The sequence below is a fragment of the Protopterus annectens genome, chromosome 11.part0 (assembly GCF_019279795.1).
Source record: "Protopterus annectens isolate FY-2018-M chromosome 11.part0, PAN1.0, whole genome shotgun sequence".
Lineage (NCBI taxonomy): Eukaryota > Metazoa > Chordata > Ceratodontiformes > Protopteridae > Protopterus > Protopterus annectens.
The window spans coordinates 1,195,642,320-1,195,669,668 of record NC_056745.1 but is presented as its reverse complement, the minus strand read 5'-3'; the positions used below and the strand labels follow the sequence as shown (position 1 = coordinate 1,195,669,668).

General features: G+C 37.1%; 1 protein-coding gene across 1 annotated transcript in view; it reads right to left on the bottom strand.

Annotated features, from left to right (window-relative positions):
- Positions 1–27,349, bottom strand: part of LOC122814856 (chloride anion exchanger-like) — a 526,231-nt gene that overhangs the window by 276,898 nt on the left and 221,984 nt on the right. Inside the window, exon 6 of the mRNA XM_044087137.1 lies at positions 24,672–24,824. Coding sequence (XP_043943072.1) covers positions 24,672–24,824 — 153 coding nt within the window. The remainder of the gene's footprint in view (positions 1–24,671; positions 24,825–27,349) is intronic.

Here is a 27,349-nt window from a genome sequence, read left to right as displayed (position 1 = left end):
ACGTAGGGTTAGGTGAATGCTTGATAAAAAGAGGTCTGTGGTAGCATGTTAAATGTGTGAGAGATAGAATAATTATTATAGCTGGGTGTGGGAGTAAATTGTTAAGTGGGCTGTGATGTGGAGCGTTAAGTATTATAGGATATAGGATATATAGGATATAGCAGAAGGAGAGCTTGAGGCTGAAAAAGGAGGAAGTGGTTCAGGTGAAACAGAGAGGTGTAATGACATAAGTATTGACAGCAAAACTACAGATGTAAAAATACCTAATGTTCAAAATATCAACAGTCAAAATTACCTAAACACAAACTACTGACAAAATTGAAGTTACACCAGAGCAGGGTATATGCCCTTTCCCACTGTTGTCTGACCTTAGAGTTAGTATATGTAATTAGCAGGGGGTGTGGGGGTACAAACGGGCTTCCCCCTGCAAAAAACATTGAGATGGGATGAGGTAGAAAAGAAAAAGTGGGAAATGCAGGATATAGGCCAAAGTATAGTGTTGCAAAAGTAAAGAAGTGCTTGAGAAAAAGGAAGAGAAAGATGATTGCTGTGAGAATGAGAAACTGGGAATGAATTGTTATTTATTTATTTTATTTTATTTTACATTTGTTAACCGGGATGGTCCGACTGGATACATGTCCTTTTTCAGCGGAGGCCCAGGGAGAAAAGCTCCAACAGAGTTACATTGATAATTAGGTACAGTAAATGAGCTGAAAGAACTTAACAAAAACATAGGCTATTTACATACAAGTACAAGACTGCCATTACTATTTCTGAGATTACTACAAATGTAACATTAATAACATATTAGCAAGGACGGTAGGCAGTATAATGACATAGAGTTAGACAGGATACATATTTCTTTATCACAGTATACAAAGTACTTATCATCTTAGCTAGTTGTTTATGTTTTAGTTAATGGCACAGAGCTAGTCTGGGTTTGAGCAAGGACATAGCCAGTGTGACTTGAAGTGGAGTTTTAGACTATTTTTGAATTGACTTAGAGAAGTTGCAAGCGTGATGTTATTTGGGAGAGATTTTCATATTTTACCAGTGGTGTTGGCAAATAGCGCGTCACCACCTAGGTTGAGAGATTTAGTTGTTTGGACAAGGAGTCTGTTTGCTGAGCGAAGGCAGCTTAGATTGAAGTAGGGAGTCATTAAGTTTTTTAGTGCTGGGGTATTCTCAGGTTGTTTAAGGATTTTGAAGGCCTCTATGAGTTGGGACTGGTGAAGAAGGTGTGGGAATTCTATCCATCCAAGCTTTTTCAGGTTAGTACAGTGGTGTGTTCTGTAGGGTAGGCCTGTAACAAACCTGGCAATGTGATTATAGCAGGATGAGAGCTTGGCCAGCTCAGATTTGTTAAGGTGAGTGAGGACAGGAGAGGCATATAGTAGGGTAGAGAGAAGGTGTGAACGGGCTGTGGCTGCCCTGGCATTCGGGGTAAGGAAGGCTTTAATTCTATATAGGGTCCCAAGTTTCTTGTTGACTGACTTAATGGCTTGGTTGATATGTATATCAAATCTGAGTTTATTGTCAATGTTTACTCCTAATAGCTTTGTATAGGTGTCTGGGGAGATGATGGTCCCATTATTGGATTTTATAGTGAAGTTTTCAGTCGGAGATCTATTGGTTGGGTAGAAGAGAAGTAACTTGGTTTTGTTTGGATTTAAGATCAGGAGATGGTTGGCAAGCCAGTTTTCGAGTTTGGTGAAGCTATGTCGGGTGGTAGTTAGTAGATTTGCAAGAGAGGCATTGGAACATATTATAGTCGAGTCATCTGCATATTGAATGCAGGTGGCTTCAGGGATGACTGTTTGGATGTCGTTTATGAAGACTGAAAAGAGGAGAGGTCCTAATATGGAACCTTGAGGAACTCCTATGGTATTTGGTAGTAGGCAGGAGAGCTTGTTTTGCCACATTACTGCTTGTTGTCTTCCAGTGAGGTAAGCTTGAAACCAGTCAAGGGCTGGAGTATCTAGATACAGGGTTTTTAAAGTATATAGAAGTAACTGATGGTTTACCATATCGAAGGCTTTCGATAGGTCCAGGAAGAGAGCGGAGGATATTTTTATTATTCGGTTAAGATTAATGTTTTCAGTAAAAGAGAGGAGGGCAGTGGTTGTACTATGATGGGGTCTGAATCCATGTTGAGAGTCTGTGAGTAGTTTATTTTGGGTTAGATAGAGCATTAGTTGGTTGTGCATGCACTTTTCCATAATTTTGGCAAGTGGTGATAGTATGGCTATAGGTCTATAGTTGGATAGTTCTGTGGATGAACCTCTTTTGTGGAGTGGAATAACATAGGATATTTTCCAAATTGAGGGATTGAGGCCTCGGTTATGGTTCTGTTAATTAGGATTGAGATAGGGTAGGCTACGACATCTGCAGCAATTTGCAGGTATTCAGCCGGCAGAAGATCGGCTGAAAGGGTGGTTGGCTTCAGTTTTTCAAAAGGAATCTGATAAAGGATGTGGACACTGGCTGGAAGTTAAAAGAGAGTGGTGAGTCGGGTATAGTGTTTATAGAAGTGTGGGGAGGAGAAAGTTGGTTAGCTAATGACTGGATGGTTTCTGTGAAGAAAGTATTGAATGAATTGGCTATATCTTCTTGGCTCTTGTCAGATAATGTTCCTGGGGTCGGAGTAGTGGATTTGCCTGGTTGGAGAAGTTTATTTATGCCTGCCCAGTACTTTTGAGGGTTATTCTGATGTTTATGTTGCAGATTGTAGAAGTAATTTTTCTTATCTAGTATGATGGCTTTTTAGTCTCATTTCTAAGTTGTTGGAATTTGATACGATCTAGGGGTAGTTTGGTAGTGCGCCATTTATCCCACGCTTTGTCTCTAGTTGTTATTTTGGTTTTGGTGTCTGTTGTTAGCCCGGGTGCTAGTTGAGTTTTAATTCTTATTGAGCGTTTAGGGGCATGCGAGTCAAGTATAGTAAGGAATGAATTGTTAAATGATGACACTGCCTCATCAAGGGGAAGGAAATTTAGTTTTGTCCAGTTACATGATTTGAGTTCAAGTTGAAATTTAGTTGGGTCAAAGTTTTTCTTGGATCTGATAAACCTATAAATAGGTAAACTTGTACAATTAATTTTGTCTTTCATGATGTATGTGAGCAGGTGATCACTAAGATCATTAGGGAGAGTTCCAGACATATAGTTCTGGGGATGACTGTTGGTGAGTATCCAGTCTAGTATACTCTCTTTTTGGTTATTGTTACCTGTACGTGTGTTAGATGATATTATCTGAGAGAATCCATGTAGGTTAACAGGGATGGGGTTGGACTGTGCTGTGCATTGGTTCCAGTCAATATTAACATCGCCCAGGACAATGGTTTCTTGAGGGTAGTTGTTGGCTATCCAATGTAGAATGACCTCTAGTGTTTCTACATTGTTCCCAGGGGAATATAGGTGACAATTAGGTTAATGCCCTTATGATTATTTAGTAGAATTTTTAGAGCTAGTATTTCAGCGTTAGAGACCTGGGGTGGTTGTATAGGGTTAGTTATGATGTTAAGTGTGCTATTATATAAGACGGCTATTCCACCTCCTCTTTTCTTTACTCTATCTGCCCTAAGTATATTGTAACCAGGAGGCAGGATCTCATTGTCTTTGGTTGATGGCGGAGCCATGTTTCAGATAGACACAATATGTTGGGGAGGTATGTGGCTAGTACAGCATGCAGGCTATGTATCTTATTGTTTAGGCTTCTAATGTTTAAGTGGCATATTAGGAGGGAGTTGACCAGTCGGTGGGAGAGTGGTGGGCTGGTAGGATTTTGAGTTAAGGTTGGGCCTGGATTAGGATGGATGTCCCCATCTTTGGTTATGTTTTTCTTAGATACGCTAGTAGTCTAATAACTTTGAATAGTAGTTTTAGTTCATATTTGGATTTTGGTGTTGATTGGAGTGGTTTTTAGAAGCAAGTGGTTGGAATTTATAATTTTTGGGGTAGTGTAGTAGTGGGCAAGTTCCGCAGTCAGTGGAGGTAGGGGGGTCTTGGTTTGGCATTTTGGATAAGAGAAACCTACGAATGTGAGATTTTCATAGCTAGTAAGAAAATATGGCAGAATTAAGAGTGGTAAGATAAGAGGAAGGAGTTTATAATTATTTATAGACATGTTATATGTCATCAATGGGTGGGGTCAATGTGCTTCAGAGGAATAGTAGTGGTTAAACAGTAAAGTGGTGGGGGGAGGAAATTGGAGATGAAGTTGTGTAGGTTGGAGAGGAAGTAGGGGTGTGGCTTAGTGGCTATAAATGTAGACACAGTGGGGGCGGGTGGGATAAGGGGGCAGGGAGGGGAGTGAAGCGAGCCCGAGCGTAGCGAGGGCGAAGCGGAGCAGGGCTAACCCAGTCCCAGTTTTTGGTCCTATGAGTGGGGTAAATAGTCTGATAGTGTAAGTAAGCAGATTGGAGTACAGGCTTGAAATTCAACATAAACATATACAGTTGTAAAATGTCTAATACAATTCAACATAAATAGGCATCTACAGTTGTAAAGCACTTACTGGAGAGACACTGAGCCTTCATGGGGCCTGTAGCAGAGTGGATTGTAGTTTTACAAATGGTGCCTGCCACAGGTAATATTTATTAACTCTGGGATTGTCTTAAGATAATAAACAGGGAAGGGGAGGGGAGAACAAGGGTGTGAGCAGGCAGTTCTTTGTACTGCTGCTAATGAGCCAAAGCAAGACAAGTATGTGTTAAGAACAATCACAATTGACCAAGGACTGCTCTGAAACTGTAAGTCTTGTCTTAATTTCTCAGGTGGAAAACCAGGATAACCTTGTATCAGTAGGCTACTGTGGTATAGTTTAAATAAACAAACACACAGTATTGATCAGTTATTGATACTATTTGCTAACAGAAGGGAATAAGAGAAAGTGGAAGATCTGTGTGTGTGTGGTGGTGGTGGTGGTGGTTGGGGGGGGCTGCTTACAGCCAAAGCACAGTGCTCTCCAGGGGAAAATGAAGATTGGCTCAAACAGTTAGACACATACTCAAAGTTAGCTGTAGCTGTTTGCAGACAGTTCAGACCCGGACTGCACTTTTCTTATAGGAATGTTAAAGGTGGTACCGGAGTTGAATACTTAAGAGTGGTGTTAGGTTCAAAGTTAGCTGTAGCTGTTTGCAGACAGTTCAGACCCAGACTGCACTTTTCTTATAGGAATGTTAAAGGTGGTACCGGAGTTGAATACTTAAGAGTGGTGTTAGGTTCAAAGTTAGCTGTAGCTGTTTGTAGACAGTTCAGACCCGGACTGCACTTTTCTTATAGGAATGTTAAAGGTGGTACCGGAGTTGAATACTTAAGAGTGGTGTTAGGTTGGAGAGACACTGAGCCTTCATGAGGCCTGTAGCAGAGTGGATTGTAGTTTTAAGTGTATGAAGCAGTGTATGAAGCAGTTTCACACTGATTTCAAGGTATTAACAGACTGTGCCATTAATTCAAAGGTTTAGTTACTACCCTATTAATTGGCACCTATACTTAACTTTAAAATTAACAGACATACATTGTTTTGGATTTTCCTGTATTCTATTATAGATAATGCAGTACAGGGGCTTCGGGCTTGTTGGTCAGAGGCGATATTTACCACCAAAGCAGGCTGGCCAAGGGTGGAACTGTAACCAGAAAGGTGGTAGAATAGCAGAAATGGATTGTTTTGGACTTTTCCTGTCTTGTATTATATATAATTCAGGATGGAGGCCTTGGGTCTATTGATCAGATGTGATATTTGTATTAGAAGCACCATGGCTGAGGGTGGGACTGTAACTAAAAAATTGGTAGGATAGTTGAAATGGCTGCTAAGAGGCAAAACAGTTGAAAGGACTATACACCACAGGGATGGAGAAAGGTTGGCAGGGTGTTTGAAAAAACATACTATTGCAATGCAATGCAATGCAATATAGACTGCAATGAAATCTAAGATATAACAGATGTAATCTGTTATGGGAAATTAGAGTCAGTCTGACTACAGCATTCCATTAGCAGTGTATATAACAAGTATCATTAGTGATAGTATACAATCTAAACAGCAACTAAAATCACAAAGCAAACCACTGTCAAAATGGTCATATAAAACAGACATAATGAAACAGATAAAATTGTTTAATAAAATGAAAAACAGAAAAGGTAATCACTTTCACAAACAGCTCCTTCACACCATAAAAACAAATGAACTAACTTCAAGTATTTTATTTATTTATTTATTTTACATTTGTTGACCGGGCTAGTCTAGCTGGATACATATCCTTTTTCAGTAGAGGCCCGGGGAGAAAAGCTCCAACATAATGGCAATACATGTTGAGAATACATGTTACATAATGAGAATACATGTTACATTTACAAGATATAAAATAGGAATAACATAGATTTTACAAATAGGAATAACATAGATTTTATATAAACACAATAGAAAAAACAGCAGGTTATACATACTAGTTATATGGCATATACTAAGTGAAAATAATAGACTGGATCAAGAATTATCAGGTTACTTTGTGAGGTCAAGAGATTTTAGTAATCTGAGTAAGGGAATAGGATTAAGGTGGTATGGGACTAGGTTGTTACCTAACCAATAAACATCAAATGTACTTACATCAGTTCCTGTACTAATAGACTTAAGTCTACATTAGTTTCTGTGGTAACAAATTGCAACCATTACCCTTACAAAGGAAATATAAAATCAATGAAGAAAATGAATCACATAATATAATGGTCAGTCAATTTCTTAAGCAAAGTTTCTTTAGAACGGGTCTCACATGTACCTTCTCATTTCACCCTTTTCCTTAACCATTATTAGGCCAGCAGTCTTTAATCTGAATAATTCTAGAAAGACTACAGTGGTTAATTTTGTTACTGACAAGGCCAATATTAAGGAAATAAATGACATTTCAGTTCCAACCACTGCTCAAGCTGATTTGGTTCCAAGTAATGATGTATTTAACTAATACTGAAATAATTACTATATGTGAGAATGAGAGTAATTATTTCACAAATTCCTCTCAGACCCTATTTTTAGGCAATGATGTAAGGAGGAAAGTACCTTTGAAAAAAAAATCCCTTGCACGATGCTACCATGTCGGTTTTTCCACTACCCATCAACCGGAATTTCCACAGAGTGAGGAGTTGGTCCAGGGGCAGAGGATGACCCAAAAGGAAGTTGCCTATAGAATAAAGTACCACCCAATCCTTGAAAAAGATTTGGAAACAGACATTGAGACAATAGTCTAGAATATCTCCATTTGTACTTTGACTCCAGATGAGTTTAAGCTCTTGGAAAAAGGACTTTCCTTTGTTCCTACCCAGAGCAGTAATTAAATGGACAATATTATAGATTTTAAAATGTTCATTAGGAATGTACTTTTGAAATTAAAGTTCGGTGATACTACCAATGTTGAGAGACCCTTGCTCAAGCAACCATGTTTATATATTCCAACTTCCAATTCTATTGTAGAAGTTTTTAGTAAGCTTCTATACAACTACTGGATCCAAATTAGTGAATAAACTTGACCACTGTTAATAAAAAGCTTCTTTAATCACAAAACTGTTCTAGTGCCTTGGTACAAACACCTTTACAGAACATAACATCATAGAACAAAAGCTTTCCTTAAGTACAAAATCCATTCTCAATTAACCACTTAACTAAACAATTAAACAATTAAAACATTAAAAAATCCTCGTCTTAAAGTAAACATCTCCAATTCCCTTCATTATTGAGCCCCATAGGAGGCAATGTGTTATATTTCCGGATGTAGATAGATTCTTTATATAACAGGTTATTCTTCAGCACTAAATCATTATCATATTTTACATTAATCTGCTCCAAAACCAAACCCTGTAACAATAAATGGTTACTTGCATGTACGTTTTTAAAATGTGCAGATATAACCTTTTCCTCATTTCTATTCTTAATGTCCTTATGTGTCCTAAAAATCAGACTCAAAACATTCTTTTTGTTTCCCAATATAATATAAATCGCATGGGCATCTAAGTGCATAAATTACACCTATACTATTACATGAAAACAAACGCTTACATGTATGCTTAACATTATTAATACCCCCAAAGATAGTGAGAATTTGTGGACACACTAAACACTTACCATATGGGTAAGTCCCAGGACTCCAGTCCAATTCTGTAATATTCATACACGGAAATTCAAATTTTCCATGTACCAGCATGTCTCATAAACTTCTACCCTTGTGGAAGAAATCATTATAGTTTTTGGGTAATATTTTCGGTAACATTTTATCCCTTCTCAGTAATTCCCAATAATATTTAATTAAACTGGTAATCTCATCACTCTTTATATTATACATACTTATAAAGTACATATTCTCCCTTTAATCAGATTTTATTTTATATTGTGTCATCCTATTATTAGGCATCAATATGCTATTTCTGTCGCTATTGTTATTACCAAAAAAAAATGTTTTGTGCCTGTTCTACAATACTTACATCATATCCCCTCCATAAAAACATCCTGGCTGATTTACCTATCTCATCTCTTAATTCCTCCTTATTATTACACAACCTTGACAGTCATAAAAATTCACTATAAGGGAGAGATGAGATCAGATGTGGGGGTGACAACTTGTAGCATGTAAAAATTGATTGCCATCATCAAATTTTCTATGGACTCTAGTTAGGATAGACCCATTATTTTGCCCCTCCAGTACTAAATCCAAAATATCACCTTATTCCCTTCCTGTAGTCCACTAAAAGATAGATCAAAAGGGTTATTATCCAATGTTTTTACAAATTCTTGTACCCGAGTCCTACCTCCTTCACATATAAAAATCAAATCATCTATATACCTGAAATACAATTTAACACACTGTTTCACAAATGTTTGTTTATACAAAAACCTATTTTCAAAAAAATCCATAAAAAAGATTGGCATACATAGGGGCAAATGGAGCCCCCATGGCCATCCCCTGTTTTTGTTTGTATATTTGGTTATTATATACAAAAAAGACAAAAGTCTACTAACTCTGCCACAAAGTTAGAAAAAGGACTTTCACCCAACATAAAAAACAGTGCAGAAATGCTATCTTCATGCCTTATTGATGTATATAAGCTCTTTACATCCAAAACCAACCAATACATTTCATCATTCCACATGATCTCAGAAATTTTATTAAAAAAAATCAAAACTATCTTGTATACAGGTAGGTATTTTTTTGTACATAAGTAATTAATATTTTATGCAACAGAATACCAATATTGTGTAGAAAATAACTACATGTCGAAATTATAGGTCTTCCAGGTGGTTCTGTCATACTTTTATGAATTTTTGGTAAGCAGAAAAACACTGCTAATTCATTGTTTTTACATACAAATCTTTTTTCCACATAATCCCTATCTAAATAACCCAGGCGTACACCCTTCTCCAACAAATTCATAAAATCCACCTGGGCTTTTTCATATTTTTTACCCTCACTTATTTCATAAACTTCCTTCACATTTAAATGGTCTAAGCACATCTTATGATATTGTAACACATTCATTATTACTATTTTATTGCCCTTATCAGATGGTTTAATTATTATTTCCTTTTTGTTGCATAACTCCTGTAAAGCTTTCCATTCTACATATGTCAAATTATATCTTACTTCTCCCTTACCTTTCACATCTTTACAGATATTTTTCCCAGCAAATTTGATCATAGAATAGAAATGTGCAATGGTCTCATTATGAAAATGTGGAATAAATTTGTTAGCAATAGGAATATTTTCAGTATTCAACTTGCAATACGCATTATTCTCATCAATATCACACATAGTACTTTCATCACAATAACATGAATAAAAGCTGTCATCAGAAAAACTACATTCAGTATTATCAAATAATTTATTAGCATTGGTATTAAAAAATACCTTTAAATGTAACTTATGTACTAACTTAAAAAAATTCCTGCTGTAAAACATGAAATCTAGGAATGATAGTTGGAATGAATTTCAACCCTAAATTAAGGACACATATCTGCTCCCTTGTTAATTCACAATTGGAGATGTTTACAACCATATTCACATCATCACATAAAAAATCAATACCGTTTAGTCCTTTTGTTGTTAAATTGACCAAAGTTTTTTCTATTTGGCCCACTTTGGTAACTCCGATTTCTCTTCTGTCCTTGTTGTTGCCCCTCATTCAGACAAAAACGCTGCTGATGTTCTTCTGCCATTTGCGGTGGAGGTAAAGAAGGAAATTCTTCTTCATTGCTGGTATACATTTCATTCGAACTGCCACCATCCAAAGGGACAAATGAAACGGAATGAGTTCTTTTAAAATTACATTGTTTCCGCTGATAGTTCCTATGCTTCTGATTGGAGTCAGCTACAAAAGTCCTCCCATTTTCGTAGTCACCAATGTCTCTCTGTAGCTTCATTTTTTTATATTCAATTAACTCAGTCTCCAGTGCCTTAAGCTGACCAGTTAATTTATTTAATAAATTATCAGTACAAAATGCACCAAGGGAGTTAAAAATCGCATTTGATAAAGCTGATATGTCCTGTTTTAATTTCATCTGTTTTCTCTCATCTCTTTCTAATAGGATCTTGAGCCATTCCATTACACATTTGTGTGAAGCCGCTATCCAACGTTCCCTATATTGCTTATCCACCACACAGTTTTCATCAAATGGAGTGCTTGGATTTTTAATAAAGCGTAACCCCCTGGGTGTAATATTTAAATCTATATAGCAATAGAGACCTAGAACATTATAATGCACCCTCATTTTTTTCTCCAACAAGTGACATAAAGGGATTAGATGTACGTTTAAGTCTCTCATTGAATTATACTTCTGTAAATTGTACCTGATTGTGAATTACGTTTGATTTGCCAGAGCGGTTGTCATTATTCCCACCAGCCAAGTTCTGTGGTACATTAAAATAATGTTCCACAAGTCTTCGAGAAACAACAATCGAACCCGTTCCACCAAAACTTTTTATTGCAACAGGGATCTCATCATAATGAAACACAATCACGACAACAACCTCCACACTGTTGATTCTTCTATACAACTACTGGTTGTTCTATGATGTTATGTTCTGTAAAGGTGTTTGTACCAAGGCGCTAGAATGGTTTTGTGATTAAAGAAGCTTTTTATTAATGGTGGTCAAGTTTATTCACTAATTTGGATCCAGTAGTTGTATAAAAGAATCAACGGTGTGGAGGTTGAAGTCATGGTTTTTAGTAAGCTTGCTGAGAATGACATTTTTAGCTTACATACAGGGACTAATAGGAAACATAAACATAAAAATAAATATTATAATCTTTTCTGTGTGGAGCTTTTCTCCTTGGGCCTCTGCTGAAAAGGGGCTTTTTCGGCTCAGTCAGACACCCCTAGTTAACAAATGTAAAATAAAAATAAACAAATAAATAAAATCTTACATATCAAGAAGGACTAGCTCTTCTGAGTTTACAAAGTGATGAGATAATAATAATTAGACATGCTGATAAAGGTGATCTGATTGTGATAATGGATAGGACATATTACAATTGTATGAATCAAATGTGTAGTGATACTTCACATTATATGATAATTGATGGTAGTGGAATCAACAGGATGAAAATGGGATTTTTAATGTCTTAAATGAATATCTTTTAAGCAGGATTATTTATTACGTTTGTTTGTGTCTTTCGGCTTTTTCCCGGTTAGGGGTCACCACAGCAGAACTCCAGTCCGCTAATGATTGGTAGTGGATTTTTACGTACCGGGTTACCAGCCCTGATGTACAACCTTCAATAAAGGCACGCCCCATTCATGTATGCCTCTACACAGAAGACGCTCTAGCTGAGAATCGAACGGGACAACGTCTTGCTATGAGGCGACAATGCTACTGCAGCACCACCACCGCAGTCTGTGCAGGATTATTTATTATGAGTTATTTTTATTCATTGAAGAACCACTAATACCTTTGATTCAAGGTTTTCCTAACGTGCACACAAACCCTTTAACCCTCCTTTAAGACCTATAGTGGTGGGACATAAATGGTGCACCAAACTCCTGTCAATATACATAGAAAAATATTTAAGACCTATACTTAACAACAATAACATGGCTCTATGAGATTCATAACATTTTCTTGATTTGTATGTATTTAATCAAACGTTATTTGATTGTAACTTACGTTTATCTGTTTCTGTTATCACATCTTGTGCCCATAGCTACGTCAATATGGTGATGGTGTTTTGGGAAGAAGAATATATGTTCAAGCATAATTTATTTAAGAGATTTGTCCTTTTTTACTGCTACTTTGTCGATGTTTATTTTTACATGGACTGGAAGGATAGAAGATTTACATTTGTTCTTAGATTATTTAAACACTACAACTAAGCTTTTCAAATTTTCTATGACATTTTCGGATGTGAGATTAATTTTCTGGATATTAATATCAAAAAAGTGTGTAATAATGGCTTTGACACCTGTATTTATAGGAAACCATGCTAGAAGAATGCCTTTTTACCCAGACACAGTATGCATCCTTCTTATGTTTTCAGAAAATATTGTTAAAGGACAAGGCTTGAGAGCTTCAAGAGTTAATGCATCTGATGATGGTTTCAAAATAGAATTGTTGAGTTTAATGAACAGATTCATTAAAAGGGATTATGGAATAATGGAGATTAATGATACTTTTTGTCACATATTCCTGCTCTTAGATAAGATGAAGGTTCACCATACTTCTCAAATAGATCAAATGTTCCAGCTGATAGAAAAACATGTGTTACTGCACAAAGGAAAATGAAGTTTCCAATTTATTTTTACGTTGACTCTGCCATTAGAGCTGTTGTGGGTGATTGAACTTCTTTCCTATATAAAAATAAAAAGTCGTTGAAAAGAATGTTATGCTACTGAAAAATCAGACTGTTTTACAATATGATATAACTAATATGCCCACTAGACCTTGTTTAAAATACAACTATTGTTATTACATACATAGCTCCCGGCAGAGACCAGGAGCACACATACCTTTAAGGTTACTGCTGACTGTTCTTCGCAACCCATGGTCTACCTTGTGCATTGCCTAATTTGTCGGTCATTTTATATTGGTAAGATGAACCAATCCTTAAGGAACAGTATTAGATAGCATCTATATCACATACGTATTGGTTCTATAAGTAGTGTTTATCTAAACATATTTTAAACACAGATAAGCAACATAACTTTACATTTTTAGTTATTGGTATCAATACACCGAACATGCATCAGGGAGATATTAGAAATATAACTGAAAACAAAGAGATACAATGGATTATCAAGTTAAGAGCTGACCAAGGAAAAGGGTTAAATGAGAACGTACCTGTGAGACCTGTACTAAAAGAAACGTTGCTTAAGGAATTGACTGACCATTTTATTATGTGATTAATTTTCTTTGTTGATTTTATACTCCCTTTGTAAGGGTTATTGTTGTTGTCTTTCGGCTTTTCCTGGTTAGGGGTCGCCACAGCGGAACTCCAGTCCGGCAGTAGATTTTCCTGAACGCCGAGGTGCCAGCTCGACGTTCAACCTTCAACAAAGGCACGCCCATTTACGCATGTCTTTCAAATGCCCACCCAACCGCGGGGAGGACATGCAGACTCCACACAGAAGGCACTCCCCGCACTCCAGCCGAGAATCGAACAGGAAGAACCTCTTGCTGTGAGGCAACAGCGCTACTGCTGTACCACCGCGGAATGCCCTTTTAAGGGTAATGGTTGCAATTTGTTACCACAGAAACTGATGCAAACTTAGTCTAGTAGTACAGGAACTGGTGTAAATACACTTGATGTTTATTGGTTAGGTGAAATTAACATGTATTTAAATACTTGACGTTAGTTCATTTGTTTTTATGGTCTGAAGAAGCTGTATGCGAAAGCTCTTACCTTTTGTATTTTTCATTTTATTAAACAGTTTTATCTATTTCATTACGTTTGTTTTATATGACTGTTTTGACCATGGTTTGCTTTGTGGTTTTAGTCGCTGTTTGGATTTTATCACTGTTATTCAACCACATAGCATTTGTTCTTACAACTGTTTTTTTATATATTACAATCTACTTTTAAATTCCAGTTATTACAAAATGTTGAATAATAACATAAGTGGAAGTAAAACGAATATTAGATTGTTGACGATTGAAATACAGTAACAGTGTCACCTGAAAGTGCAGAAGCTTCCTGGACTGAATTCAAAGTTCACTGTAGCCCCTTTTATTGAAAATGAGACAAAATTAGTTAAAATATTAAGCATTTATTTAATTTGGTTGTGCCTTTCTCTGGATGTTGTTTATAAAGTGAAAATGTGAATATATGTTGGTTTACCGAGGAAAAGAAATATTATTTTGATATTGTAGATCAATATTTGTGTATATGCCTTTAAGAAGCTATCCTAGGGCTTGCACATGTGTATAAATACTGAGCACGGTGTCAGAAGAGGCATGTCTAAAGGACATGGAGTCAGAACCGACATATCCAAAGGGTATAAAGTTAGAGGTAGCATGGCTAAAACGACTAGAGGTACTTGCTTAGAGCTGGAGGAATATAGACGAATGGACCATCCCTAAACTGTGCCAACTTCACAAAACAGGTCAGAAATGAATTTCAAATATTAAAACTTGCTCAGCGCTATTTCTTTTTCACATAATATGAAATGGGGCATATAGAACATTCTAAATAATACTCGCATAAACAGATATGTACGATATTGATAAAAATATTCAAATTACTACGGAAAATGTTTGAAATAAAGTCCAAATTGCATAAAATTAATAAAATAAGGGGAAACAACTGCGTTTTTGCAAAGCATTTATTTTTTGTATTAAGCAAAGATATCCGAGTTATCAGAAGTTTATAAAGTGTTCACATTTGTGCAGTGTTACAGTAAAGTTATTTCACAAAGTATAGACATTACAAGGTATTTTTCACAAAGTACAGCTATTACAAGGCATATTTTGCAAAGTACAGCTGTTACAGAGCATATTTCACAGAGTACAGCCATTACAGAGCATATTTCACAAAGTACCGTATTTCGAAGAGTTTATTGTGCATTTGAATGTTGTTATAAGCTCACAGCACTGTTTGTTCATACATAATTACAAGGGCCATATTTTCAGTGTGTTTGTATATACTTTGTGGGCATGGCAGATGGATTTCAAAAACCCAGTGCACTTGTGTTTGACAGTAATATTGCTGAGAACTGGAGAGTGTTTGAGCAAGAGTACGAGATTTTCATACAGGCTGCATTTTCTGATAAAGATGACTGTACAAAGGTATTTATTCTACTTAATTTAGCTGGGTCAGAAGCTATAGAAGGGGAATGTTCATTTGTGTGTGCACCTGCTATCTATACCAGAGAAGGGGAAAACCATCATATTGTTGCACCAGCTGAGTCAAGGGAGGACCCAAACTGCTTAAAATGTAAATTTAGAGAAATGTGTAACCCCCAGACAAATGTTACAATGGAAATGCACTTATTTTACACAGGGGATCAAAGGTCTGGTGAAACCTTTACAGCATGTATAACTGACCTGAAAAATAAAGTTAAAATGTGCAGATCTGGTGATTTAAGGGATGAGTTGATAAAAGACAGACTTGTGACTGACATAAAAGATGATGCTGTGAGAAAGATTTTGCTTCATGACAGTGATTTAACTTTGAATAAGGCCATTATTTGTCAGATATATGAGCTCACAGAAAAGCACACAAATATGCTTACAAATGAGAATAGCTCTAGAGGGCACAGTGAAAAAACACATGTTGATAGTATGCAGCACATGGTTAAAAGAAACCTCTGTAACCTCTGTGGCACTCACTGATAAACCTCAGAACTTTCTAGTAAATTCTAGAGTTTGCACAGTCTCAGTGGAGCATAAGAGTGAGTCAGCAAACTCAAAGCATCATAGGCCCCAGCCTAGTTTCATTGCCAGTTGTCGTAATTGTGGTGGAAGCCATGAATCTAAGAGAGAGAAGTGTTTAGCTTTTGGTCAGCAATGTCAGAAATGTAATAAATGGAATAATTTCAAAAGATTTTGTAAATGAAAAGGCCCACTTTTTTATTAAAAGGGAACATTTTACAAAACAAGTTGATCAACTAGAAAGTTATGACACAAGGTTGCAGGCTACTCTTTATGTTGATGGTGTGTCAGTGCTTCACGAAACAGTCAATACTGTAGATTTAAGGGCAAAAAATTAAGTATGTTGTACTGTTCGGATAAATGGCAAACTCATAGAGCTCAAGGTTGATACAGGTTCCAGGTGCAATGTTATGCCAGCAGAAACATTTGCTAGAGTGTGTCATGGTGAAAGGCTTGATTTGGCAAGGTGTGGGAAGCTTGTTGCTTATGGAAGCGAAGAAATTCAAACTGAAGGTTCAGTAGTGCTGTCATGTTACTATGCTGGAAGAAGCTGTACCTTATTATTTTATGTGGTCAAGAGGCACGTCCAGTCATTATTAGGGCTCAGAGACAATTTGAAAATGGGACTGCTTTCATTTAATAAGGAAGTCCACCATGTTAGCTTAAAAGACCACAGCTCTAATTTTGCCCATTACATTTTTTATACCTATGCTGATCTTTTCAAAGACAAACTAAGCAAATTTCCAGTTGTGTACTCCATGAAGTTAGATCCAGAGGTCAGTCCAGTTATCAGGCCAGCACACAAAGTTCCAATAGCCATGCAGGACAGAGTCAAAGCTGAGTTAGATAAAATAGTGCCACAAGGTATGATTTATCCAACAGAAACTCCAACTGAGTGGGTATCTTCCATGGTGGTAGCTCATTAGAAAAGCTCAGATGACATTAGAATATGCATTGACCCACGAGATTTGAGCAAAGCACTAGAAAGACCTCATCATCCAATGTGCACAGTTGAGGAAGTCACAGCCTTAATGCCAAATGCCACTATTTTTTCTGTCTTATATGCAAAGAGTTCATTTTGGCAAATTCATCATGACAAAAAAATCCCCATTGCTCACTACTTTCAGTACTCCATTTGGCAGGTATGGAGTTCTGAGAATGCCATGTGGGATAAATTTTGCAAGTGAAGTCTTTCAACATGCAATGGAGCAAATTTTTTCTGGGTTTCTTTGTGCTAGTATAGTAGATGACATACTAGTAGGAGGTCATGATGAAGCTGAACATGATAGAAACCTCAGAAAAGTTCTAGAAATGGTACGTCAAGTGAATCTTAAACTCAATCCACACATATGCCAATTCAGGCTACAAAAGGTTACTTATGTTGGCCATTTATTTACCAGTACAGGCTTACGATTAGACCCTTCTAAACAAACAGCCATTCTTGAGATGCTATCTCCAGACAATATTCAAGCCCTGCAGCTCTTTTTTGGCATGGTCAACCACCTAGGCAAATTCATTCCAGACTTGAGCCAACTTTCAGCATCACTCAGAGAGCTGACATGTAAAGATGTATCTTGGTTAGAACACTAAAGAGCATTTGAAGTACTGAAACAGAGATTTGCAAGTCTATCAACTCTCAGATACTATGATGTTCACAAGCAAGTTACACTTTCCTGTGGTGCTTCAAAATTTGGTCTTGGTGCAGTCATTCTGCAAGAAGATCAGCTTGTTGTCTTTGCATTGAGAACTCTTACCCAAACTGAGATGCAATATGCCCAAATAGAGAAAGAGTTTTGGGCAATTGTGTTTGCATGTTCGAAGTTCCATGATTATGTTTATGGTAGAGTTATCCAGATCGAAACAGATCAACAGCCTCTAGTCACTATCTTGACAAAGCCTATGCTTTCAGCTCCAGCCAGACTGCAATGTATGATGCTGTGATTGCAAAAGTATAATTTCAATCTTGTCTACAAGAAAGACAAACTTCTTTATCTTGCTGATACATTATCCAGATCACCCAGAAATACCACAGTACAGCATGAGGATGAAAACCTTGATTTTGAAGTCATGGAAGTGAGACATTTTTCTTCCACAAATTTTGATGTGCTGAGAGATCACATATCCATGGATCCAGTTTTACAAAGGCTCAACCACTTTATCAATCAAGGATGGCCATCAAAGCAATCTAGTTTACCTCAAGAAGTGCAACCTTATTTTCCATACAGAGATGAGATTTTGTCTGACAGTGGTATCATTATAAAAGGTCCAATAGTAATTATTCCAAAGTCCTTGTAAGCAAAGTACATTACTATCTTGCACTCTGGTCTCCCAGGAACCGAATCTACCAAAAGAAGGGTAAGAGGACTAGTAGTTTGGCCTTCTGTTTTACAAGACATTGTGATACCACTTTCATCTTGTTTAGTGTGTAATAGTACAAAGCTACATCAACAGAAGAAATGACTTCAGCTAAACCAGATTCTGGAACTACCTTGGTTGACAGTAGCCACAGATATATTTGAGTGGAATGGTCAACATTATTTGGCGTTAGTAGACTCTTACTCCAATTGGTTTGAGATTGACCTACTTCTTAACATACCATCCAGTACAGTCATTGTTAAGATGACACATCATTTTGCTGTAAATGGTAGTCTGCACAAAGTTATTTCTGACAATGGCATGCAGTTTACAAGTCAACAGTTCAAAATATTTGCTGAAGAATGGGACTTTACTCTTGTCACAAGTAGTCCAGAGTACCTGCAGTCAAATGGTTTGGCAGAACGTGCAGTTCCAAGTGCAAAACAGGTACTAGAGAAGTCAAAACAAGATAATAGTGATGTTTTCCTGAATCTCTTGAATCTCAGAAATGTTTCTTGTGATAAACATCTTGGTTTGCCTGCCCAGAAACTTCAGTAGAGGCAAACCAGAACCACATTACCAGTCAGTAGTCAATTGCTGGTTCCATATGTCAAGAACTACAGGTCAGTGAAAACCAATCTGTTGGAAGAAACACCTAACCCAGAAGTCCTACGATAAGACCAGCAAACTGCTCAATCCATTATAAGAAGGAGAAGTGCTAAAGATGTAAATGTCCAAGGGTTATGATTGGATTGTTGTCATGAAGAATATTGGTCCAGAGCTGAGACTATACATTGTGGAATCAGAAGGAGCAATCTTTAGGTGGAATCAGAAACATTTGAGACTGGTGCCCGAGCCTATACCACAGCACATAGCATATGAGAAAGACTCTTTATCTCAAAGTGAGTTTCAATTCCAGAAGTTTCAGAGGGCATTCCTGTTCCTGTGACAAATCCAGGAGTTCCTGATATGAGTTGTGCACCGCAGACTGTCCCTGTTGCTAAATTTGGTCCCAACTGTTATGTTACGAGATATGGTCGAATCTCTAAACCCTGCAGATATGAAGCAACTTGGACATGAACATTGTGTTTTGTTTCCAATGTGTATAGTAATGCATGTCTTGCTCTAATATTGTTTTGTATAAAGGGCAAACTTTTTAAGAGGGAGGATGTAGATCAATATGTGTATATATACCTTTAAGAAGCTATCCAAGGGCTTGAACAAGTGTATAAATACTGAGCATGTGCAAGTCTGACTGCAATTTTGTAGTTAGCTGTTGAGATGTAAGCAGGTATGTATGCAAGAGCTGTCTTTTAACTAGTTTGTTCATATTTAATGATGCTGCTATCCATCCTGATGTGTTTCTATGTATTAAAGCATCTAAACGAAAACCCCAGCCTTCTTGTCATATGTGTTAGAGATGAACCAGCGACAGATACGTTTCTATATTTTAAGTGTATTCATTATTTATTTGACTACCTGGTTTAGACATATTTTTAATTAATTCCTTTATATTCCATTGTGATATTAGCAGTGGTGGTACAGCGGTAACATTGTTGCCTCACAGCAAGAGGTTCTCCTGTTCGATTTATGGCTGGAGTGCCTTCTGTGTGGAGTCTGCATGTCCTCCACATGGTTGAGTGGCCTCCGAAAGACATGCGTGAATGGGCGTGCCTTTGCTGAAGGTTGGGTGTCGGGTTGGCAACTCGGCACCATAAAAAATCCACTGCCAATCATTAGCGGACTGGAGTTCCGCTGTGGCGACCCCTAATCGGGAAAAGCCGAAAAGACAAACAATTTTCCATTGTGATAGTTTTTTGCTTTTATTTAATATAAATATAAATAAGTCTGCTTAAGTGGATGGCTTCAAACACTTTAATGTTAAATGTTGAAAAAAACCCCCCATAAAAACATATAAAAATCAAAAGTAAAATAGGAGAGATGAGCGCTTTTGCATCACCAAATGATAATGATCTGATGAAGCATCCTTTGGTGATGCGAAAGCGCTCATGTCTCCTTTTTTACTTTTGATTTTTATATGTTTTTATGTGTTTTTTTCAACATTTAACATTAAAGTGTTTGAAGCCATCTGCATGAGCAGACTTATTTTTATTTTCCTGGATTTATTTGTTTGGTCAGCTACAGCTCCCGAATTTGGTTCTTCAAAGTAGTACTTTCATTTAATATCCAAAGTATCCCCATTATGAATGCAAAAATAGTATGTCAATGCTTAGGCATCTGATATTAAATGATAACTCTCCAGTCTTTGTTTCCCTAGATTTATAGACTTCTATTTCTGCAAATATAATATTTATGTTTTTGAGCCAGTATGTCATCTTATTAGACTGTGCTTTCCTTCTTAATTTAGCAACAAAAACAGCAGTGCAAAACTCAGATTTTGTTTTTGAATACTTAACACCCTCTACAGCTGGACAATCTATTTTAAACAAACAATGACGGATTGCTCATCTAATTGTTTCCATCTGTCCATGTTTCTTTTGTGGGCCTTGCTATTCACCCAAAATATTTACTAAATGATAGCCTCATCTCCATAGCTGTTCTACTTGCTCCTGGTGATGGGAGAATATTGCTGGAAGCCATTGTACCTTCCGTTTCTCTTTTTTATTTTTAACTGCTCTAATTCCATAATATGTTCATTTAATTTCCATTTCATGTATTTTTTTATCTATTTTGGACAATAATTAGAATTAATATATTTTTTCAAACTAGCAAATAAAAGCAACATGAAAAACAACATTTTATAAAAATGAAAATATGTAGAATGCAATTAATTTAACAAAACCAAACATTTTAAAAATATTTCTAATGACAGGTCTAAATGTAAGCTCAGATGTACGGTACCAAAATGATCTCTCCCTGTAAATTTTATATGGGTCTACTTCAGAAGATCGACAGACCATTTGATCGAAACTCATTTGGTCGACAGCTCATTTGGTCGGCAACCAGTATTCAAGGCACTTAACAGGGATTTTCCCCCCTCCCCAATGTTGTGTGACCCTGGAGTTATATATAGTTGGGGGTGGGGTGCACAGCCCCCCACATTGGGGGTGTGGGGGCAATTTTCGTTTAAAATGTGTAGTTTTTCTTTATTTTTTCATGCTTTTAAATGACACATTTTAAATGGAAATAGGTGGGGGCTTCGCCCCCCACACCCCCCATTGTGAGGGACTGTGTCCCCCCACACCCCCTAACTATATATATCAACTCCAGGGTCACACAACATTGGGGAGGGAGGCAAATCCCTGTTAAGTGCCTTGAATACTGGTTGTCGACCAAATGAGCTGTTGACCAAATGAATGTCGATCAAATGGTCTGTCGATCTCCTGAAGTAGACCCATATATATATATATATATATATATATATATATATATATATATATCATGAAATATCAAATGGGATGCACAAAGAGCAATTGTAAAAAGAGCTATAATTTTAAAGCAAATCTAGACTGATCGAAAATATGCAGAAGCAAAATATTTTTTTTCAGTAGGCAAGCCCCCTATACCCCACACACTAATAGCAAAGTCCCACACCGCCTGATGAATATATATATATATATATATATATATATATATATATATATATATATACACACACTTTGAGATGATGCCTGAGGAGTGGAAAAGAAGTGTTTTAGTACTGATTTTTAAGAATAAGGGTGATATGCAGAGCTGTAGTAACTACAGAGGGATAAAACTGCTCAGTCACAGCATGAAGTTATGGGAAAGAGTAGTGGGAGCTAGGTTAAGAAGGGAGGTGGTGATTAGTGAGCAGCAGTATGGTTTCATGTCAGGAAAGAGCACAACAGATGAGAAGGACAGAAGGAGTTGCATTGTGCCTTTGTGGACTTAGAGAATGCTTATGACAGAGTGCCTAGAGAGGAGTTGTGGTACTGCATGAGGAAGTCAGGAGTGGCAGAGAAGTATGTAAGAGTTGTACAGGATATGTACAAGGGTAGTGTGACAGTGGGGAGGTCTGTGGTAGGAGTGATGAATACATTTAAGGTAGAGGTGGGATTATATCAAGGATCAGCTCTGTGCTCTTTCTTATTTGCAATGGTGATGGACAGGGTTGACATATGAGATCAGACAGGAGTCCCCATGGATTATGATGTTTACGGATGACATTGTGAACTGTAGTGAGAGTAGGGAACAGGTTGAGGAGACCATGGAGAGGTAGAAATATGCTCTAGAGAGGAGAGGAATGAAGGTCAACAGGACTAAGACAGAATATATGTGTGTTAATGAGATGGAGGATAGAGGAATAGTGAGGATGCAGGGAGTAGAGCTGGCAATGGTGGATGAGTTTATATACTTGGGATCAACAGTTCAGAGTAATGGCGAGTGTGGAAGAGAGGTGAAGAAGAGTATGCAGGCAGAGTGGAGTGGATGGAGAAGAGTGTCAGGAGTGTTTTGTGACAGACAGGTACCAGTAAGAGTGAAAGGGAAGGTCTACAAGAGGGTAATGAGACAAGCTATGGTATATGGGTTGGAGACGGTGGCATTGACAAAAAGGCAGGAGTTAGAGCTGGATGTGGCAGAGTTAAAGAAGTTAAGATTTGCACAGGGTGTGATGAGGATGGACAGGATTAGGAATTGGTATATTAGAGGGTCAGCTCAAGATGGACAGTTTGGAAACAAAGTCAGAGAGACGAGATTGTGTTAGTTTGGACATGTGCTGAGGAGGGATGCTGGGTATATTGAGAAAAGGATGCTAAGGATGGAGCTGCCGGGTAAGAGGAAAAGAGGAAGGCCTAAGATAAGGTTTAAGAATGTGGTGGGAGAGGACATGCAGGTGGTTGGTGTGACAGAGCAAGATGCAGAGGACAGGAAGAAATGGAAACAGATGACCCACTGTGGTGACCCCTAATGGGAACAGCCGGAAGAAGAAGAAGACTTTGTAAGATCACACAAAAGCAGGGTAAGATCAAATTCCCTTACCCACAACAATGCAATCTCATAAAAAAGATTCTCAGCAAAAAACTTTATTAAAAAGGATGTTTGCTTATATGGGTGTTTTTTTTACAACAGTAAAAAGCATTCACTCATATGAGTGCTCACTTTTGTGAACTATAAGTGTGTGTGTGTGTGTGTGTGTGTGTGTGTGTGTGTGTGTGTGTGTGTGTGTGTGTGTGTGTGTGTGTATAGACACACACGTGTGCACACGCACATACCACATACACAAGATATCAAATTAACCAATTTTTAACTTTTCAAGCATTTTATACTGCTGTTTATCTAAATAACTCACTCTTATATATGTTTCTGCTTTACAAAGAAAACATCTTAATGGATATTGCATGCTACAATCCAAGATAAATTGTCCAGAAATCAAAGATAAAAAAACAGTGATTAATATTTCTGCTACAATTTAAACTCAGTGTAAATACTGCAAAGTAAACATCAGTAACTCTGTTCATATAAAGCTTATCACACCTTGGATAGATCAGTTTAATCCAGTGTAGTTATTATTAATGATTTTAATGTTAATAGTCTTGCAATCCACATGGATTCTTAAAAAATCCTCCATAAATAGATCAAACATGTTAATACAAGTGTTGTTAAGGTTTCTATATGTGTCCCAAATGCAAATTAATATTTTAATGGCTGATAGCATTCCTCTTAACGTCTTAGTGCAATAAATCTAGATAAAACCATAAACAATGCGGAAGGGAGCAAAAAGCCAAACATATGGACAATGGTTTTTATAAATGTAAAAAGTCACTTGAATTACAGGTTTTACATTAGCGTGATTTTTTGAAGGATGTTAATTCTGAAACACAAATATCTGTCATTATTTAGTGACTTCACCCCTCAATGATTGGCCAGAAAACTAAAAATTGTATGAGGAATAGACTAAAAATATAAGGCAAAAGCTGGAAATTCTGCAAAAGTCTGGACAATTGAGAGGTATGGTTGTTAGTTCCCCAACATGGCATATAACGATTTATCAGAATCCTGGGTCAAACAAGCAGTGCTTTAATAAGTTTATATAGAAATCAAGTCTGAAGAGACAAAGCTGTCCTGATTGTTGGAAGATTGAGAGTTATCTTTGTTTTCAAGTACAGCTGGATTACACCAGAAATACTGAATAAATGGAGAGACACTCTGCTGTGTGTTAAAAGCTATGCAGTATGAAAAAGAACTTGTGACACTGATCTTGTATTTACGAAAGTATGAAAGCATTTATTGAAGTAGGTCTTTATTTTCAGTTATCTGTTGCAAGATGGCATATTTTTTCATTAAACTCCAGAAATAAATCTTGCTTATAGTGCAAACTGATGCTGGACCTTCAAAAGAATACTACTGTAATATGTAACAAAGTAATTTCAGCAGGAAATTCAGTGAAAATCAAAATAACATTTAATAAAAATCATACCAGTATTAATCATGCATAGAAATAAAAGTCAGTGATTTATTAGGTAGAACAAGGGAACTTTAATGCCTCACTTACCATGATGACCTCAATTGGTATTGGAACAGGAAGCCGTTTTTTAAATAGATCATTCAATTCCTTCACAGCAAAAACAACGACCATAATAATAATGGATGTTACAAGGTCTGCTACGTTTGTCTTCGTGATCTGGCTGAACACATCTATAAGAGTCTAAAAGTGAAAATAATTTCTTACATAACTGAAAGAAGGTTAAAGTGCTGCACATATAGATTTACATTTAATGAAGCAGTCTCTGCCATCTGTCCTTTCTGCCAGTCACAGTACATTAGCAATTCAACTCCATATTAGTTATGGTTAGGAAGCCACACAAAACCACAGTAATTCAAAACTGCTGTATTTTGCATCTATCTTTTAACAAAAAAAATGTATTTACATGATCAATTTCAAAATTTCTGTATTTCCCCAATAGGAAACATTTGTTTTGCATTCTTTGAAAGATTTATACAGATGTAAAGCAGCATGTAATGACCTGTGTTTTCCTTATGTGAATATTCTGAGAGAAAGCATTTGCTATGCAATCTTTTTGGATAACAACCACTTAGCCTGACATAACTGCATTCACAAAAGTCCACATCATAAGTAAGATAAATGCTTGCTATAAATGCTTGCTAAGGAAGTAGGAAAGGATAGCAAAGCAAAGCATGCTTCTGCGGTGGTGGTGCTGCGGTAGCGTTGTCGCCTCACAGTAAGATGTTGTCCTGTTCGATTCTCAGCTAAAGCGTCTTCTGTTTGGAGACATGCGTGAATGGGCGTACCATCATTGAAGGTTGTGTGTCAGGCCTGGCAAGTCAGTACATAAAAATCTACTGCCAATCATTAGTGGACCGGAGTTCCGCTGTGGCGACTCCTAACCGGGAAAAGCCGAAAGATACAACAACTGAGTTATGAAAACATCTTAAAGCTGTAAATGTATAACACAGATACAAATAATGCATTATAATATGAGCTTCCACATCTATACCAGTTGTTAAGCATGTCTTGCATAAAATTTTCTTAAGAATGTTTCTTCTCAGCTGCCCACTTAGGTTGATGCTTACTGGTAGGCTGAACACTTGGAAACCTAGATTGAAATCCCACATTCCCCAGATTTACTTCATGTGTGACCAGAAGCAGGCCATCTAGTCTTCTACCTTATGACATGGGGAATAACAAGTAGTTTAATACCCTATCACAGCCAGCATTATTTGGATTACTATGTACAGCTGCAGAAAGCCAGGTGACACATCCTTTGTCAGTTCCTTTCTCTGATATACATGTAGCTGAATTAATAACTTTATGTTATAAGATGCATTTAAGGCTAAACATGGACTAAAATTTATTCAGAAGGTGAATTATCCATCCTTTAAGGACAATGGCTGGTGCAGAGAGAAGGCTGCCCATTTGTAACTCATGGGTGACCTGGATCAACTGAAAGATGAGTGGCAGTGTGATGGAGGGGAGGCCTGAGTAGCATTCTGTCAACACTTCTTCATTTGTGGGGGAGGTTGTGGGCCTTATTCTGCTTAGCTACTACCCATGGTTTTAGTGTTTATTACTTTTCATCCAGGGTTACTTAAAATACAATTTTACATTTGGTAGGCACTCTGTGATAGAAATAGTACAGTAGAAAGCAGCTTCTTTTTAAATATTAGTGTAACTATAATTAAGAGATAGGAAGCATTTCCTTTAGATCACCAAATATAAAGTTTAATTTACTACAAGTGAATCTAATCACTGCAACAGCTTTAATGTAAGCATACCTCCCAGCCCCACATGCAGTCTGATTCCATAAGACAACCACTGCTTAAAAGTACTAAAAATGTTAGACGTCCGAGCCATCAGCATTCCCTTAGCACTTCCACTGATGGCAAATTGTAATTCACTTTCCCTAACTCTGTGAATGGGCTTAGAAAGGAATATTAAGTGTAAACAGTGAAGTTAAGATTCTGTAATGATCCTCCGTGCTTTCAGTAATGACCCGCTCATTATACTGCAAAGCAAGCGAGAGTGCGTGAATGATGCTGGAGCTCCACAACCAATCGGTTGTCAGTTTAGTACATAGGATTAAGCTGCTAATGAGGTTTACTCACAACTGCTTCACAATAGCAGTTTAGTTCATCACATCCATCCACTTGATAATACTTCCTTTGTAGCTAGCAATCCTAAAGATTTCCCTTTCTACGGATTCTAAAATTCTACTGATTTTGCTAAATGCCTCAATATGTCATTTAACTTCATTAAATGTGCTGGAGAGTTACTGAGTCTTTTTGTCTTGGCAAATGCATATTCAGTCCCTTCTTGAAAGAAGAGGAATGTCATCCCATCATTCTTAAAGCATTTGTCAGCACAACATTTTTTTGCTTTTTTCACTACAGACCAGCTCAAAGACTTCACATGCATACTTTTTCCTCAGTTACATTCCTCTTGTCATTCTGGTATGTCCATCCATCCATCCATTCTCAACCCCTTTTTCCCATTTTGCACATGGGGTCAGGGTGTCACTTCAACAATGACAATCATCCTGAGCCAAGGTTTCACCACCAGGTGGCTACCTGCTGCAGTAGTACATCCATGCTATTCACTCTCACACACACTCACACCTATGGCCAATTTAGAATGTCCAATCCACCTACTGCACATCTTTGAATGTGGGAGGAAACTGGATCACCCACAGCAAACCCACACAACTGCAGGCA